We start from the raw sequence: 18665 nt of genomic DNA on the forward strand, positions 1-18665 counted from the left end.
AATTACCTTGCTGATAACAGCCTTATTTAATGGCTACAGTATATTGTACCTACTTGATTTCTTTTGCCCAGAACGTGTGCTGTTTCTGCCCTGACGGTATATCTGCTAATTGAATTTTAGAAAATCGGAAGAGTTTTTTAAATGGACTATTTAAGAAAAGCACCAAACTTACCTGTCTGTAGCCTTCTGCTACACATCAAATTGTGTTTTGTAACAACCTAATTGTCATGATATCTGTTTCAAGGGGAAATTTATCAAGTCACAGTGCACCCTTCTGTTTGGAAGAAATAGTTGCAGACGTGAGCAGAAATTATTTTTACATAAAGGCTTCAGGCGGTTAGGAGTACTGACATACATAGCATATTTTCATCGCTGTCATTCGCTTCCTTTGCCTCAACTAAATAGGTCATTATTATTCCATTGCAGCCATCTTATGACGCTCCAAGCATGGAGCTCTGTGTAATATAACTACTGTCCAGCTGACCCATATAATTTATTGGTGACTTTTATAGAGTGCCATCCTTGGGCCACCACCATCAGTCAAGGCACTTTGATATCTTGCAACACTGATAACTTTTTAGCACTTGTATTGTAACCATGTTAACACAGCTACGAATTGTCATTTTCCGAGACAGTGGATCTTAGGTTGGCCTTCGCAATTTCAAAAAAATAATACAGTAGTAATGATGATACCACCGTGGATTTGCAGAGCCTGTTACGTGCCAGAGCACAGCAAGGGCAAACATTTGCAGATGGCAAAAGTTTCACCTGAATGATTTACTCAGTAATGACACATTAAAGGGATCTGGTCTTATATTCTTTAATTATAAGTAATAAATAAGAATGTTTAGAGTTTTTAAGAAACGTACAAACAAAAAATCCCTCTGGTTCTGTTTTATTACTTTCCTTGCTCTAAATACAAAACCACAGTCAACTCCTCTGCTCCTGTCTCCCTTGCAAATGTTTCATAGCCTTAATATGAATATAGACAGAATATACTAGGGTTCTGAGTAAAGACTAAAATTAGAGTGGATGGTTATTTCCACAGAAACTATTCTATTAGAGCTTAATTGAATTGCGCTTGGCTTTAAGTCCCAGCATGTGCAAGATGGTGGTCAGGATCTATAAGGCCAAAGGGATTAAGGCCTTTCACTGGGTAGCCTTTCCATGTGTTTCTTTTATAAGCTGAAGATTCTTATTTGTATTGCTAATAAACTTCCTTTAGGTAGAAGAAATCTCCTCCACAATCCGGTAGACTGGTTTGATAGTCTAACCTCCTCAAGGCAAGTCCCGTGTTTCAAGACAGAACAGCATTTGAATCATGCAGTTTAATGTTTCCTTACTAGATTGGGTTACCCTGAGGAAATGGAGTATTGTCCTTTCTGTACAGACCTCCCCGCCAGGGCCAGCAAAACCACCTTGAAAAGCTTGCTCAGTTGGCAGGAATTCCTTTTCCCTGTTTTAGTCTCAGATCTGGGAATAAACTGCTCCCCCCAGCTTGGTTCTGAATTCTGTGTTTGTCACGGTGACCCACTGAGGAAAAAATAAGCATGACTTCGTCTCCTCTGATCACTCTTCCTCTTTGATATTATTCTCTAACACTCTTCAGCCCACTAAGCTTTCACTGCTGGATCAAGCTAGGGAAGATTTACCTTTTCACTTGCTACAAGCCCTGTGGGCCTCGTTCTCACACCCAGGTTACTTCCCTGGATCAGAGGTCTCAAGGTTGGGTTTCCTTTTGCTCTGCTCCTCAAGCATCAAGAATTTTTGTTTATCTGTGCCTCTAATAATTTTTTCCTTATCCCTCTAGTTGCCTCTTTTCTAATCCTCTCCCGTAGGCTGGTCTATTTCTAGGTGGATTTGGCTTAAAGCCATCTTAGACGTCCCTTCTCACACTTCCCAACTGTGTCCTGCCAAAAAAGGATGCTTCAGCAGAAATACGAGAGCAGGTGGAAATCCTCCATTTACTCAAATTGCATCTCTATTTATGCGGTCTCATTCTTTTTTTTAGAATAGTACTTATCTTTGACCTTTGTTTCTTAATGTGACAGGTTTTTTTTCAGAGAGTGAATAAGCCACCCTGAGTTGATATATAATTACATAGAGAGCTCCTTGAGAGCAGGGACCGTGAGCTTTCATTCTTGTATCCACACTACTGGCAACACGTACAGTTGCTTAGTTGGGATTTGACATCTAGAGAAGTGATGGTGGTGATGATGATAGCAGCTACCATTTATTCAGTTTTACGAAAGGTAGCCACAGTGCTAAATGCTTTACACTGATTATCTTTCTTTTTTTTTCTTTAAATTTGTTTATTTATGTATTTATTTTTGGCTGCGTTGGGTCTTCGTTGCTGCGCGCGAGCTTTCTCTAGTTGTGGTGAGCAGGGGCTGCTCTTCGTTGCGGGGCACGGGCTCTAGAGCGCAGGCTCAGTAGTTGTGGCGCACGGGCTTAGTTGCTCCGCAGCATGTGCGATCTTTCCGGATCAGGGTTCGAACTCGTGTCCCCTTCATTGGCAGGTGGATTCTTAACCACTGTGCCACCAGGGAAGTCCCTGATTATCTTTCTTAATCCTCCCAACAGCTCTGTGAGATAGCTTTTAATTACTATCCCCACTTTACAGATGAGACATTGTCTCAGGGACTTTAAATAGTTTGCCTAAAATCTTACAGCTAAAAAGCAATCTCTCTTGTCCCCTCCCTGATTGACCATTGTACCTATTGCCTATATTATACTTTTTGTTCTGTAAGTGGGAATTAGGGATCAGTTTTCACCAACATTGCAGCTTCTTAGAGGCTAGGACAATGTCTTATACTGCTAAATCCCCTGCTATGCCTGGTGCGGAATTGGACTTTCAACAATTATTTCATCTTTTGCTTTTGAAGTCTCCTCTCCTCCTACCTGTGCTGTGGATCGTTTAGGACATTTATGAGGGGCCCTGGCTACTGTCACTTATCCTAGAAGCAACAAAGTAGAGCAGATCTGGAGATAATCCAGATATCAGTGGATCTGAAAGCCTAGACTTTTTGACACGTTCTGTAAGAGATTTTCTATATGGCTGGAAGAGAGTAGTCTGTAGAAGGGGCGTGGTTCAGAACTGCCTGGAGCTTTGGGTGAGTCATGAAGATGTAGTTTCTGAGAACAGAGTAATAAAGTGAACTGTAAGGCTTCCCAGGATTTTACTGAGTTTCCAAAGGGTCATAGTCAGGTCCCCACCCCTACGCAATAAATAACGGAACTGCCTATACTTTGGGAATCTTGACATCCACTTACAAGGTGAGATTGTTTACTGAGCCCTCCCACCTACTTCTATTAAATGACCCCTTGAGTTTTCTGTGAGGTGACCAAATAGCTCAAGGGCATTTGAGCTGAGGTTCAGTACAGTCATTCCTTTGTATCCACGGGGGATTTGTTCCAGGACTCCCACGGACACCAAAAACCTCAGGATCCTCAAGTCCTTTCTATAAAAGGTATACTTTAGGGCTTCCCTGGTGGCACAGTGGTTGAGAGTCCGCCTGCCGATGCAGGGGACACGGGTTCACGTCCCGGTCCGGGATGATCCCACATGCCGTGGAGTGGCTGGGCCCGTGAGCCACAGCCGCTGAGCCTGCGCGTCCGGAGCCTGTGTTCCGCAACGGGAGAGGCCACGACAGTGAGAGGCCCGAGTACCCCAAAAAAAAAAAAAATGTATACTTTAAGTCATCTCTAGATTACTTATAATACCCAATACAATGTAAATGTTATGTAAATAGTGGTAAAAAACAACGTAAGCACTATGTAAATAGTTGCTGTCGTGCAAATTCAAGTTTTGCTTTGGGGAACATTCTGGAATTTTTTTTTTTTGTAGTATTTTCGATCTGTGGTTGGTTGAATCTGCGGATGCCGAACCCGCAGATAAGGAAGGCTGATGTATACGTATTTCCCCTACTCCGTTTGTGGGAGCTGCTGTTCCTCATGACGGCCAATACTCTTACCTTTCCATACCTCTCCAGCATACTACTTGGCTAGTAAAAACACTGGAGGCTGGAGCGTGGACATCACAACTTCTGACAGCACGTTGATTCCAGGCTTAGTTGTATTTTGCCCCTAGATCTAGCTCAGCTTAATAGACTCGTTTTGTGGACTATTGGAGAAAGGTGTGTGTGAGCCTTACCAAATGTGGCTGCTCCTGTCTATTTTCTTTTTTGGCCGCGCAGCTTGTGGGATGTTAGTTCCCCGACCAGGGCGTGAACCCACTCCCTTGGCAGTGAAAGCTCGGAGTCCTAACCGCTGGACCTTCAGGGAATTCCCATCGTGTCTATTTTCTAATTCACTTCTTGTATCTCATTTTAATTGATCCTATTAACCAAATTTTAATTGATGGAATTTTTTTCTCCTTTTTCTAAAGGTGATGGACAGAATTTGTTTACGAAAGATGTGACAGTGATCGAGGGAGAAGTTGCAACCATCAGCTGCCAGGTCAATAAGAGTGACGACTCTGTTATCCAACTACTGAATCCCAACAGACAGACCATTTATTTCAGGGACTTCCGGCGTAAGTTTCCACCTCTATAGCATTAGATGGCAACTTTTTTTCCTACACGTTGTCTTGATAGAGATTGCCAAGGCCTCCTTTTTTTTTCTTTTTTTTTTTTAAATTTAATGTTAGATGCTTAAAGTTTAATCAGTTCTTCAGAGGAAAGAAGAGACATGCAATCATAATCTTCCTACTTAATAGAAACCTTGAATGGTCCTTTTTTAAAAGTAAGGCAGTCTTCCTTTGCAATAGGAATTGATTGTAGTAATTCAAGGTGAATTGCCGTTGAGTCCCAAATACTTAGCTGACACAAACAACTCAAGTAGGGTAAAGCAAGGAAAATACAGCATTCTCAAAGGTAATCTGTTTGGTCCGAAGACTGAAGTTTCCTAGGCAATCTGTGACTATAAAGACAAAACCAAATCTCCTGTCACCATAGCCTGTGGTAGATGGAGGTGCCCATGTGCTGAAATCCTTCCAAATATAAGATCGCAAAAGCCAGTAATCGAAACTTAATTGTATATCATAGCAATGGTTCAAATGGGTGTCAGGATTTGGCAAGAGCAAGAATCAGGTCTTTAGAAAAATTGCGATATGAGAGCATTGGTGCCTAACCAAAGTAGGTGTCAGGCATGTCGCCTCCTGCACACTTGTCCCCATTCTCCCCAACACCTCAGAACATTCATGACCTGTGGAAAGAGTTATGAACATAAGGAACATGAAGAGGACTATGGAGGGTAAAAGGAGAGAAGCCAGCTTCTCATTGTTAGAATGAATTTTTGTCATTAGTATATACTGATCTAGCCTTTGCCAAATTAATATAAGGATTTTAAAAGTGAATATTAGACATCAATAAAAAGCCCGCGTACATTACTTTTGGGATGACTCTGACTTCCTACTTTATGTCTCATCAGTTTCATCCCCGTGGAGCTGAACGCAGTTAGAAAATGGGGTCAGGTCTTAAGGCGCCTGTAGGCCCCAGGCCATGGACTTTTTGGCAGTGCCACCTCAAACCACATGAAACACAAAGATGCATCAGAGTTAAATTGGATTGTTTTGCTATAAAGTTGTTTTTTAATGATTTTCATTTTGCTTTTGCAATTACTAATAATGCTGTTTTAAAATTTTCTCTCATAGTATTAGAACCTCTATTTCTTTTAAGGCCTCAGATTTTTAGAGACAATTTAAAAGCCTGTAGGTTCTACTCCCTGAAATTTCAGTGCCAAAGGGGGCTCATTGCCTGCCCTTTCCTCCTGTTCTCATTCTGCCTGTCTCCAATAGAAGATCCGAAACAATTTATGAATACGTGCTCAAAACTGATAGCAAGGGATGTGCATGTGTACACAGACACACACACCCATGTGTGTGAGTTTCCTTTTGGGGCAGGGATATATATGTGTCTACAAGCAGTTATTGCAGAAGCCCTAACTAGGAACTCAAGAAGCACAAAGAAGTACCCACCAGGTGCAGAAAGACTTAATCCGTGTGTCTGCTCTGTAGCTGCCTTTCTAGTCACCTGCCTTTTGCCTCCCCTCGGGAAGGCAAATAGACTGTCGTCTTTCTCACAACACTAACTCTGTGTTTTGTTTTCCAGCTTTGAAGGACAGCAGGTTCCAGCTGCTGAATTTTTCAAGCAGTGAACTCAAAGTGTCGTTGACAAATGTCTCAATTTCTGATGAAGGAAGATATTTTTGCCAGCTCTACACTGACCCCCCTCAGGAAAGTTATACCACGATCACAGTCCTGGGTAAGCAATGCACCAGGACTTGTCCTGGGAAACGAGGGGGTGGTACTTACTGCCAGATGGCTTCCAGCAGCTAGGAAAAGGTTAACCGTAAATTTTACTGTTTTAGGAAGACTCAGCGCCCATCTTGCTGAATTTTAAAAATAGCCTATTTTACCAAACACTCTAAGGAATGGCAATCAGCAGGCTCTCTAGATTTCACCTGCTCTTGGGTTTCAAGCTTCAGAAGCAAAGATCAAGAGAATTTAGAGCCCTCAAATGAATCACTCACCACATGTAATGTCGTTGCTTCTACCTACCAGGACTTTTTTTTTCCCCCTTCTGTGCAGTAGAGGGGGAAACAGGCTACCACATCTGCACCCTGTGGCAGAGCTCTGATATGAAACCCACTTAATGGTTTTTCCTTCTGAGTTACATCTCGTTTAATATTGTTGATCTCCTTTTCTTCAACTTGACTTATTGCCTCATTTATTGCTCCCACTCAAGATTATGCTGTAAAAATCATACCCCATGAACACATACTTTGCCACAAATTGCAACCATTAGATGTAAAAGAATGAAGAGCTTCTAGGGAGAGAAGGCTGATCATAAGCAAGGACTGTGGACTGGCTGTTGAGTACACCCCTACCTCTAGCGGGTTAAGTATCTTCACGTATGATGGCTAGATTGCGACTTTCAGCAGAATCCCGGTAGCCAGGTTTCCACGTGTATGTTTCGATAGAGTCAGCAGATACTCCTGTGGTGAAGGTGGTCTGAACTAGTCCCCTTTTAGACAAACATAGACTGCAGTGCCTAACACCAGCCGATTTGGATTTTTGAAACTGAGTTTTCAAGGACCTACACTATAGCATGAGGCAAGATCTCTGATTTATACCTTCGGGAAGACGATGAATCAAAGCCTATCTGAGGCGGCAGACTGCAGCTTTTCAGTGTAACGATATGAAGATTAAAGGGGAAAGATAAATATGAAGGATGTTTTTGCTTAGTGTGTGTGAACATATATGTATTCATGGGTGTATGTATTGATCTGCCTCATTACTTTGTTGAAACACAGCTGTAATAGGGAACATTTTTTTTTAATTCATTAAACTAAAAACATATCCCTAATGCTGACATATACGTTATTGATAAGAGGAACACTGATTTTAGACAGTCAGGTTTCACGTCTGGCCATGTTGCTTCTGCTGTGGTCTGTGTTTGGTGACTGTGTACGTGTTTATCTCTAATTGCGCCTTTGATCCCTATTAGATCTGCAGAAATAGTAAGCGTGGAAGGTTTGGCTAGGATGAACGTTTTGGAGTTTGGCAGATGTACCGAAAGTTTTCTGGAGAGGTCTTTGAAACACTGTTTGCTTGTTGGAGTCAGTCATCAGCTGCATAAACTTCAAATAGGCCATCTTCCCATTGACCCACCATTGTTTATGGTGTGTCCACAAAAGTGACGGCAATTAGATGGAATATACTTAATGGCATTTTGCATTTTCAGGATGTTTCGCCACATGTACCTTTAAGTATGAATGTCTTTATTTCAAAGAAAGAGATGATAATAATAGAGGTTAGTCGTCTTGCCCAGCTTACAAAGCACATGGTGAGAATCAAGAATCTTAGACTTCGAAACAGACCTTACTCTTCTGCCTCAGAACCTCTGGGTCTTCTAGTCTAGGTTGTTTTCAACAAAATCCTGAAGGCTGCTGTTTTAAGATTTTCTCCCTGAAGGTGCACATCTTTTGTTTGCAGGAGTGTATCTGGTCTTTGACAAGCAGTTACTGCCTGTCAGTTTTCAGTGTTTGGTACATTTGTTCTCAGACCCGCTAGGCTGGGCCAGTTGGATGGAATACACCCAGCACTAGGCTTTTGAGAAGCATTATGCCTGTAATCCTTTTGGAGGTCTGATTATTCTAGAAATAATAGGTTCCTTGCTTGTATTGTATAGAAACATTAACTTAAATATACTTGAAAGTAATGCTGGTAGATGCTCTCTTCGCAGATATTATGCATTCATTTAATATTCCTTCCACTGAATTTATTCTAGGATTCCTTGACGGAGTCAAATTATTGTCATCGGCGCTTGAGTCTTTCATATTCCAAAATCTGACAGTTTCCACTGATACTCGTATATTCAAAGCTTCCTCCTAAGGTTTAGAGTTTTCAGGTATCATAATGAATGAAGAATGATCTATTAGCATCGTCTTCGTTTCTATCTGTGGTTCTCTGAAAAGGACCCCATATGTACTTACACAGCTGTCAAACTTCCTGATCAGATGAAGATGCTCATTTTAGCGCATGCATCTTTATTAGTTGTTTGAAGCACTCAGCAAAAATTTCAGCATAATTATAAGACATAGAGACGGGTATTTGTTACTGTTCTGTTTATTATCTTATCCATGTAAAAACTGAAAACTCCCCTGTGATATTTTGCATGCATTTGGATGCCTTTTAGGGTATGCATTCACTTCTCCCACTTGTGATGAGTTTGCTTCTTTCTCCAGATCCTACTACTGCTCATGAAAGGAGATGAGTGAGAGAGAGAATACGCTGCTTTAACATTAGCATAGTTACTGATAATAGTAGCGAATCTTATTACAGCCCTGTCCTAAGATTGGTGTTCACTCACGATTCCAGGAGCAGGAGAACCTAATTATTTTGAAGGGTCTTAGAGTGAGATTCCACGTACTGATCAGCTTTAAGGCTCCTCTTTTGTTGTAATTAACGTGACTCATCTTGATATTGCTGATTTTTTTTAATGTTGTAGGCGTAACGTTTATAATTAGCACTCTTATAGATGTGAAGTTAGCTAAGAAGAACGTCAACATTTCTTTGCTATTTTCTAGTATTTCCCTCTACGTGACTTTTATTCAAGTTTCCATCTCTATGCACCTCCTTAGATATATCTTTGGTTGTTTTCATTAATGGCTGCAGGCAGTTTTCACTAAATATGTCTGTTTAGTGGACCATGTATAAGTGTATTCTCTGGTTAGTAGCAGTTCTAATTCATTTTTTTCTTATAAATGGATTTTGATACCTTACTAACTGCTTTCGTATTTGAGTAGACATTATGAAGTTAAAGGGGAAAACGGGAGAATGAATAGACCAAAATAAACTTTAAGATTTCCTTGTCCTACCCCCCTTTTTTCAGAAAGATAGACTTAAATCACTTCATTTATATTTTCTAAAGCTTTCTTGCTTTAAAAAAAAATCTGAGAGAAGTTAACTTTATAACTGATATCAGTGAACCATTATGACTCACATTTTATTTTATATTTGTAAACCAAACAGCTCCTACTACATTTGACTCTTTCTTCTTCTAAACTTCGTAAAGGTCAGTAATACTGGTCACAGTCTTGAGAAAACTGTTTATGGACTTGGAAAAAGTCATTCAGCCATTTCTCAGGATGTTCTTCTCAACAATAAACAAGTCCTTTATTTTTCTACACTGGTCATATTTTCCACCACTTTTGAAGTTTTCCACATGTCTACCTTGGCTGTCAAGTTACAGGTGATGTCAGCTCTCCAAGAGGAGCTAGCATTAGTACAGGAATCACTGGGAAGGATTAGGGAAGTGTAGATTATATCTGCTGCAGTAGAGGAGGTATTAACATGGATAAAACCAAGCAACAGGTGATCTAGATAAGGACCTATTTGCTGCCATTCACACTCTCAACCCCCAAACAAAATCTAAGAGACATTGGTAAATTTTCCTCTGGCCTAATTTATACGTACCACTTGCCATTTCCTTACTTTTTTTTTTTTTTTTTTTTTTTTTTTTTTTTTTGCGGTACGCGGGCCTCTCTCTGTTGTGGCCTCTCCCGTTGTGGAGCACAGTCTTCGGACGCGCAGGCTCACTGGCCATGGCTCACAGGCCCAGCCAGTCCGCGGCATGTGGGATCCTCCCGGACCGGGGCACGACCCCGTGTCCCCCGCATCAACAGGCGGACTCTCAACCACTGTGCCACCAGGGAAGCCCCACCGTTTCCTTACTTTGAAATAGCAGACATTATTGATAATGTGAAAAGAACACGCCATCATCCTTATGACCTTCTACATCTGATGGAGAGAATTAAGTACTTCCTCTACTAAGAAGTACCACTGAAGGTGAATTGCTAGTGGAGGTTAGAAGAATCCTGTGAGGAGGAGAGAGAGCTCTCCAGTATCTTCAGACTCAACACGAGAAAGGAGAGGATGAAAGAAAGATACCCGGGAACACACAGAAAACTAATATCTGACAAAGACTATGTTTGAACCTTAATGCCGTCAAGACCTGACAATTGATATTTGCTGGAACCTTTTAATAGCTCCTGGATCTATTCCCATCAGGAAGATTCCCAGGTTACCACAGAATGACCACCAAAGTGTTTCTCCCAAAGTTATCCATGCATACTGAAATCTGCTCTATCCCATCCTGTAGTATTTTCCAAGGAAGAGAGCTTTGTGTATTACACATTACCTTTAGCTATTTGCCCTCTTTTTCTCATCTGAAGAGAACCCTTCTGTGAGTATCCCGTCTCAATTTAAGTTTCCTTAAATTGAGTAGTATCCCATCAATTACATTACTCAATTACATTTCTCATTGAAAATCTTTGCACATGTCAATATCAGAAATTATTTTCATCACTCCATTTTTATTTCTGCCTGGACCTTGAAAAGAATTAATACTGTTTGACTTTCAGCCCAACATTTGTTGGGAGGACATTCCTAGCTCTTTTACTCCTTAGTTATTCCCTTTTTATCTAAGCCTTTTCTTCTGTTCCCCATAGCTCACCAAGATCTTATTTTCTTTAGGCTTGGACAGTCTTTTCCTCTGACATTTGCTCTATGCTCTAACAAAAGCATTTTTTTCAATATTCCTATTATACGGCACACAGAATTTAGTAATATTTGTTGGGCGTAAACATCTAGTCTCTCTGTGTACCCCATATCAGCTATCTAGGTACGTGTAATGAAAATCTTTAACCTACCTGATTGTCATCTAGGAAGGATAAACTGCATTGAGGAAATAGCTAGCCAAATCATCCCATTTACTTTTATACCTGCCTTTCTGTCTCTTAAAATGTTGGCAGATGTGCAACTCCAAATTGGATGTTAGACTATCTCTCTTTATGCTTATTTCTTCTTAAAATGTAAACTAGGGTAGTTCTTTGCCATATTTAACTACTCATTGGGGCCACATCACTTTAGCAACACATCCAGTTGAGCAACTGTGTTAGTTTCCTGTTATACAGGGAACAAAGAAGAGACGTGATTTTGCTCCAATAGTTACACTCCTCCTACCAACTATCTTGCTGAGAAACATATACAACAAATCATTTTCCTTTTCCTTTTCCATAATTCTCTATAGAAATTTCCAACTGCTTCAATTCAGTGTAAAAGTCTTCCTGTGGGTAGAATTTTCACATTGGACTAGAACAGTTGGAAATCTCAAATACATGGTTTAATCCCATAATTTATTGAAGCAGTATCAGAGATTTATTATTCAACTTGATCATCAGGATGGCATGTTTATACATATTTAATTTCTTGTTTCTCTTCTGAGTTGAGAAACTTATTAATCATAAGTCTTAGAACCATCTTTGCTTATTCATGGTGGTCAGCACATATTTTTAGATTCAGTCTGCTGAATTCAGTATTCTTATTGATTTTTATTTCAAGAAGCTCAGTCTTGACATAAGGTTGCACTTATATGGTTTCATTGTCAACTCAGTTTCTGAAAAGATAACATGCTTTCTGTATCAACCACTGTCATTACTCTTCATTTGATATTCAGCATTTTAACCCCCAACTATTTTATTCTAATCATTTTATTACATATGTGTTTAACATGCTTAGACAAGAGTGGTTTTAATTCTGAGGTAGAAATCTAACCTACACTCAATAGTCTTTTCCACCTTTGGTTTCTAAAATGTGCAGCTTTAGATTTCAGAATATAGAAAATCATTACAAATTAACTGGCATTTCCTACATTACTACATCTTCATAGCTAAAGGATTTTATTACTACGCCATCCATCAGAGGTCAAGATCATATTCTAGATCTCTATAAATAATTTGAACTGAATGGAAGCGGCTCTGAGGCACAGTTTTTCTCTGTATGTTTATGGGGAGTGATTCTCTTACGGGACTCCATGTTTTTGATCTTTGCTGGTTGACTTTGGAATCTTTCATATGAAGATTGAAATCCAAGGGTTGAGTTTAAGGACAAATATTCCTATCAGAGACTTCCAGGTAAGGAGGATAATGTCAATAGTGTTTACTCCTCTTGCTTTTATATCTGCTTTCTGGTCAATTTTCTAATGACCGATTGATAGCAAATCTAGTATCTATATTTTTATAACTTGGTCACTGATAACTTAGGAGTGGAAGAGTGGTCATTTTATCAGATAACTTTAGGACGAATTCTGAAGTAAGGGATTTTACGTAACTCGGTTTATTTGATAATGACTTTGTCTTTCTTCTGTCTCCTCCAGTGGCAGTTTGTTTTAAATTCCCTTCAGGAATGTCCATTGTTTATCTCCTTTTTTTTTGAGAGCAATGGTCCTAGTTTCTAATGAATAGAAGAATATGCCCAGAAATAGATTCTGTGTTTAAAAAGCACACATGTTTAATTTGTAGTCCCACCACGTAATCTGATGATCGATATCCAGAAAGACACTGCAGTGGAAGGTGAGGAGATAGAAGTCAACTGCACTGCCATGGCCAGCAAACCAGCCACGACCATCAGGTGGTTCAAAGGGAACAAGGAGCTCAAAGGTAAGATGCGAATTGCCTGGTACTGAGGAAGCCAGTCCACACTCGATCCCAGCAGGAGTACATCTTTGTGGACGTTAAAGACAAATGCAAAACACACCCCTGAACAAAAATGCTCATTTATATTGGGTTGGCCAAAAAGTCCGTTCTGTTACAAGCAAAAATGAAAGACACATTTTTCATTTTCACCAAGAACTTTATCAAACAGTGTATTTCTTAACCGAACGATCTTTTTGGCCAACCTAACATATGGTTTGCAATCAGTTAGTAAGTGTGTCTGAGCCCAAAGCATAACGGCATTTTACTGTTCTAATTCATATCCTCATTCTGTTGTTTGAGGGTTCATGGTGATATGTGCTGCTAGATGTTTACTTAGAGGCTCAGAGAGAACCAGACCTGTAAACTAGAACTCGCTAGACCAGTTAGAATCACTGAGGTATCCCCTGAGCTCAGGCTGGCCATGTCTGTACCCTTAGTTCTCCTTGCTTTTACCCTGTGACCCAGGGTGGGTCAGGACCCCAGATTCTTGTGTTACACCTTGAAAAAAATGTATAGCAGTCTTGGCCATGGTGAATACCAAGTCATTCTAGCATCTGTTGGACTCTTGGTTGTTTTGACAGTGGGCTTTCCTGCAAGGGAGCTTGTGCTAAGCAGCTGAGAATCTATCTTCAGAGCGAACTTGCAGGCACCACCCTTCTTGAGAAATCTGTGATTCAGTTGCCCATGTCAGCAGCCTATTCTTCTGCGACGTTTCTGACTTTGTGCTGGCAGCACAGGCAACTTTTTTTAACCCTGCTCCTATTGTCTCTCCCTCAGTACCGGGCCATCTAGATTTGATTCCTGGATCCTCGGACATCTGCCCTCTTAGCCACTGCATCGGCTGAAGGATACAGCCTAGCCCCTATTTTTGACTCTCTTTTTGCCAGTTATCCTAAGTTCCTCATGCATGTCTGCATTCCGATTCCCTTCTTTGCAAAAGGTTGCCTTGCAAGTAGTACCCAGGACAGAGGACTCAGGGCCTGAACTCCTCTGATCATTTGACAGAAATGCTTGCTGTGTGCCTCAGTTTCCTCTAAAATGGGGATATTAATATTTACATACCTTGTGTGATTCTTATGAAGATGAAATGAGTGAATATTTGTAAAGTATGGGGCTAGTGTCTGGGCCAAGGTAAGTGCTCTGTATGTGCTTGTTAAATAAATAAATAGTTCCAGGAAGAAAAGAAAGTCCTTTTAGAAAGAGGATATAAAAATCTATATCTAGAAACAGAAAAATCTATATATAATGGCTTAAGTTTCAAAAAGCTTGCTCTGTTTTAATCTCCTATTTCCTAGGTATGGCTTTGGAAGGAAGGAATTTCTCATTTCCCCTCTGCTTTTCTGTCTAAGTGAATTGAGCCATTAAATGTGTACCAATAAGTACAAAACATTAAAAGAAAGTTAATGGTGCGTCATGTCCCAGGGAGTGCTGAGTTCAGGAAAGGGGCCTCCTTGGCCTATTCATCCCATCCGGAAGCCTCCTCCCCCCCTTTTCTGGGTGTTCTTGGACGTGGCTCCCTTCTGGCCTGAAGCCTATATCTTACTTTGCTCTACCCACTGCCACTGCATTTTTTTGTGTTCTTCCAAAAGTCTCAGAGTTTAAACATTTCAATTACAATTTCATTTAATTGTAGTTGCTTTCCCTGTTAATTGCTGATGGGGGTGGGCAAAGGGGGTTGTTTATATCTTTACTCCTGATTGAAATTACTTAAGGGATTTGGATGACGTCCTGGAATTTTTAAACCGCATTACAGCCTAGTAGATGTGTTAAGTTCAGATGGTTGTAGGGAGAAAAAGCACTTCTCTTTTCTTCCTCTCTAGTGCCTTGAGCAGTCAAATGTCAAAATGGGTCAACTTTCAGCTGCTTGTTTGTGGGAAAATTTAAGACAGAAGAAACATATATTTAAATAAAAATAGTAAATAGTATGTAGAGTTGATTTTATCTTAAATACTATCCTGTAAGGCTGAAAAGTAGGAAATTATCCTTTTATCAGTTATCTACCCCCAGATTACCCTTATCTGGAGTGACTTCCATTATGTTTATTAAAATAGTAATGTTGGGGCAGAGGGAGGGAGGGGAGGGTATTTAAGAAAAGAGTGAGACTCACTCAGCTCTGGTTTCTTGGTATGTCCCCCCAGGCAAATCGGAGGTGGAGGAGTGGTCAGACATGTACACCGTGACTAGTCAGCTGTTGCTGAAGGTGCACAAGGAGGATGACGGGGTCCCGGTGATCTGTCAGGTGGAGCACCCTGCCGTCACTGGAAACTTGCAGACCCAGCGGTATCTAGAAGTACAATGTGAGTACCTGTCTTAGTCCTTTCTGGCTGCTGTGCAAACTACCACAGGCTAGTGCCTTATAAACAACAGAAATCTACTGCTTACGGTTCTGGAGGCTGGGAAGTCCAAGGTCAGGGTACCAGCACGGTCAAGTTCCAGTGAGGTCCCTCTTCCTGGTTCATGGCTGGCGCCTTCTCACGGTGTCCTTACATGGTGGAAGGGGCTAGAGATCTCTTTGCAGCCTCTTTTATAAGGGCACTAATCCCAGTCATGAGGGTTTCACGAACCTCCTGACCTAATCACCTTCCAAAGGCCCCACCTCCTAATGCCATCACATTGGGGATCAGCATTTCAACGTATAAGTTTTTGCGGGGTGGGGGGGGACACAAACACTCAAACCATAACATTACCCAAGTATTTTATCCTGAGGGTATAGAGTAGCAGTTCTTTAAAAAGACTTCAGAAGCCACTTATTGAATACATATGTTTTTATATAGTTTAGGTAGAATTTTCATCTTGTTGTCTTGGTAGAAAAATAATCAAAGGATTATTCTACTGAAACACTGCCATATTATAGAGTGCCAATGAGGATTTTGAAAATACTACATTTAACCCAAATGTAAAACTTGAAAATGATTCCATCTGCTCTAGTGCATGACTTAATTAATTAAATTTTGTGAATATTGACTGTAATCATTTCTATGCCAACTTCAAAATCTAGGGTAATTCCAGCCGCCCCCCGCCCCCAGCTTTATTAACCCCATCATAAGTGCTGAATTTTTTTATAGAAGGGATTTTATTCCCACTGAACATCAGCATCTTGTTTTAGATTGCAAGTTCTCTTCTATTTTAGCTTAAATTATAGCGATGAATTTAAAAGTGGAACTCTTTGGGATGAGTGCCGCGGTCTTGATGGCTTCATCAGTAAAAGCTGGATCGTGGTGAGTGAGGTTTCTCCTCACTGTGCCCTATGGACTAAAGATGCTCTCCTCATCTTCTCCTCTGGGCTCTCCTACTTGTGGGAAAAGTATCTGTTTTCTGCACAAAATTATCCTTGCACCAAAGTTGTGGCTGAGTAGCCAGCTTCTCACTTTTTATCAAAAGACTTCTGTAACTTGGCCTCTGCAAAATTCCAGGTGGCCTTTGGGTGTGCCTAGTGAAAATGTTACAAGAGTTTGATTGGATGTCAATGATTGGGCATCAGATAAAGGAAAAGCATTACTCTCTATGAATTATTCTATTAATTTTCTAGGGCTGCCATAGCAGATTACCACAAATTTAATGGCTTAATAAACAACAGACATTTATTCTCTCACAGTTCTAGGGGACAGAAGTCTGAAATCAAGGTGTCGGCAGGGCCAAATTCCCTCCAAAGGCTCTAGGGAGAGGATCCTTCCTTGCCTTTTCTGGCTTCTGGTGGCTCCAGGTGTTCCTTGGCTTGTGGCCACATCACTCCACTCTCTGTCTCCGTCTTGACCTGGCCTTCTTCTCTTCTCTGTGTGTCTCTTATAAGGACACTTGTCATTGGACTTAGGGCCCACCCGGGTAACCCAGAATGGTCTCAATTCAATATCCTTAACTTAATGACATCTTCAAAGAATCCTTTTCCAAATAAGGCCACAGTCACAGGTTCCAGAGGTTAGGAATGAGGTATGTATTTGGTGGTGGCAGGGGTGGGCACCATGAATCCCCCTATGATTTGTATCACCTGCTTAGGTTGCCTGAGCAAAACAGGGGATGGAGAAAGTTATAAAAAGTTGCTTCTACAAAGCCATCCCATTCCACTTTGTGAGCTTGGCTCAATTTAACATTACATAATGCCAGTTTTTCTTGTTAATTCATTTCATCTACTTCATTATGTAGCTTCATTATGGGCATCATGCTTATAATTTTCATATCACTAAAACTATTGTGGTGTAATGTCCCTATAATGGGAAAACAGAAAACATCAGATATTATCTAAATTGGCAGATAGTAGATTTCTTGTGACTTTGTTAATATGTAATTCATTTAAGCAAACTTAATATCCATTAACTTTCCTTGTAGGGGCCCATTAGCTTTAATAATACATTAGCTCCTTTGTGAGACCTGAGTAGCTGTTCACCCAGTTTCCACCCCTAAACGCTTAGTTTCCCGGAGTATCTTCTAAATAGAATATAGCCCCACCCACCTACAGAATTACACTCATTCCCAAATGCAAAATATTTCAAGCACTACACCTCCTACCCCTTGGAAGACTTGCCAGTGATCTTTATAAAGCCTTTTCTTTTGAAGATTCAAGTGAGATTTGTCCTTCTAAGAAAAGGAATAAAGCTGCATATCTGAATCCATTTGACTTCAATCTTACAAAGTACTGCTTGGCCTTAACTGCAGGAAGGTGACTTTAATGCCTTCCCCAAATTGAAGACACATCCCTGGGTCATTTTTAGCTTTAACATGACACCTTTTTATGGAAGACTCTGTTCTTTTACCCAGTGTAAGCCACACAAACATTTTATCCTTTGATATTCCATTTCTTGGAATGTATATAGGAAAAATGTCTTTTTGCATAAAAGAAGGTTAAGGATTACAAAGCAATGTGTTAATCTGAATGGAGTTTAGAGTCTGATCTGGCATCTTAATACGATGCTTCATGCTCAAGAAAGTCACCTGACAGGTCACTACCCTCCCTCTCTAGAGCACTACTGAAAATTTTGCGGAGTCAGCCAGGAATTCCTTACGTAGCATCTTCAGACACATTGGAATTCTCTACTTCATCACCTACCAGCTTTACTCTTCTTGAACACCAGCAGCTATGGACAACAAAAAGCCTCATGCCTCAGATGCTCAAGGCACTCAGCCTTTGGGCACTAGAACTTTCTCAGACCTTGGCAAGTGGTGTTGGGGGTTCAGCTCCATTCCCCCCATAGGAGGCCCCTCTCTGCAGACAAGCCACACCATGTCTCTCTCTTTTTTTTTTTTTTGAAGTATAGTTGATTTACAGTGTTGTGCCAGTCTCTGCCGTCCAGCAGAGTGACTCAGTTATACACATAGAGACATTCTTGATGGCCATGAAAAAAGAAGAGGTACTTGAATGCCTGAGATTCAGTAGCCAGTGTGCATGGATGGTGAATTATTTTGGATACTCTTTGAGGAGTAACATTAGACCATTATTTTTTAATTGGCCCAAACTCTGGACTCAGCAGTTCTTAAACTTCTGGGGATCGTTGACCCCTTTAAAATCCTTTGACAGCTATAGAGCTGGAAATGATGACATTCACCACATTTTACTTCCAGTATAAGGGGTGTATTTACAGTTTTCCTAACTTTAGGTATTCAAGGGCCACTTTCACAAGTTTTACCAAATCCAC

The 18665-nt window shown here is 40.6% G+C and overlaps 1 protein-coding gene across 3 annotated transcripts in view; it reads left to right on the top strand.

The window, feature by feature from the left end:
* Window positions 1-18665, top strand: part of CADM1 (cell adhesion molecule 1) — a 334278-nt gene that overhangs the window by 262090 nt on the left and 53523 nt on the right. For all 3 annotated transcript variants that reach the window (XM_032641396.1, XM_032641395.1, XM_032641394.1), the window contains exons 2-5: window positions 4388-4534; window positions 6111-6263; window positions 12865-13002; window positions 15177-15335. In XM_032641396.1, coding sequence (XP_032497287.1) covers window positions 4388-4534; window positions 6111-6263; window positions 12865-13002; window positions 15177-15335 — 597 coding nt within the window. The remainder of the gene's footprint in view (window positions 1-4387; window positions 4535-6110; window positions 6264-12864; window positions 13003-15176; window positions 15336-18665) is intronic.

This window comes from Phocoena sinus, chromosome 8 (assembly GCF_008692025.1).
Source record: "Phocoena sinus isolate mPhoSin1 chromosome 8, mPhoSin1.pri, whole genome shotgun sequence".
Classification (NCBI taxonomy): domain Eukaryota; kingdom Metazoa; phylum Chordata; class Mammalia; order Artiodactyla; family Phocoenidae; genus Phocoena; species Phocoena sinus.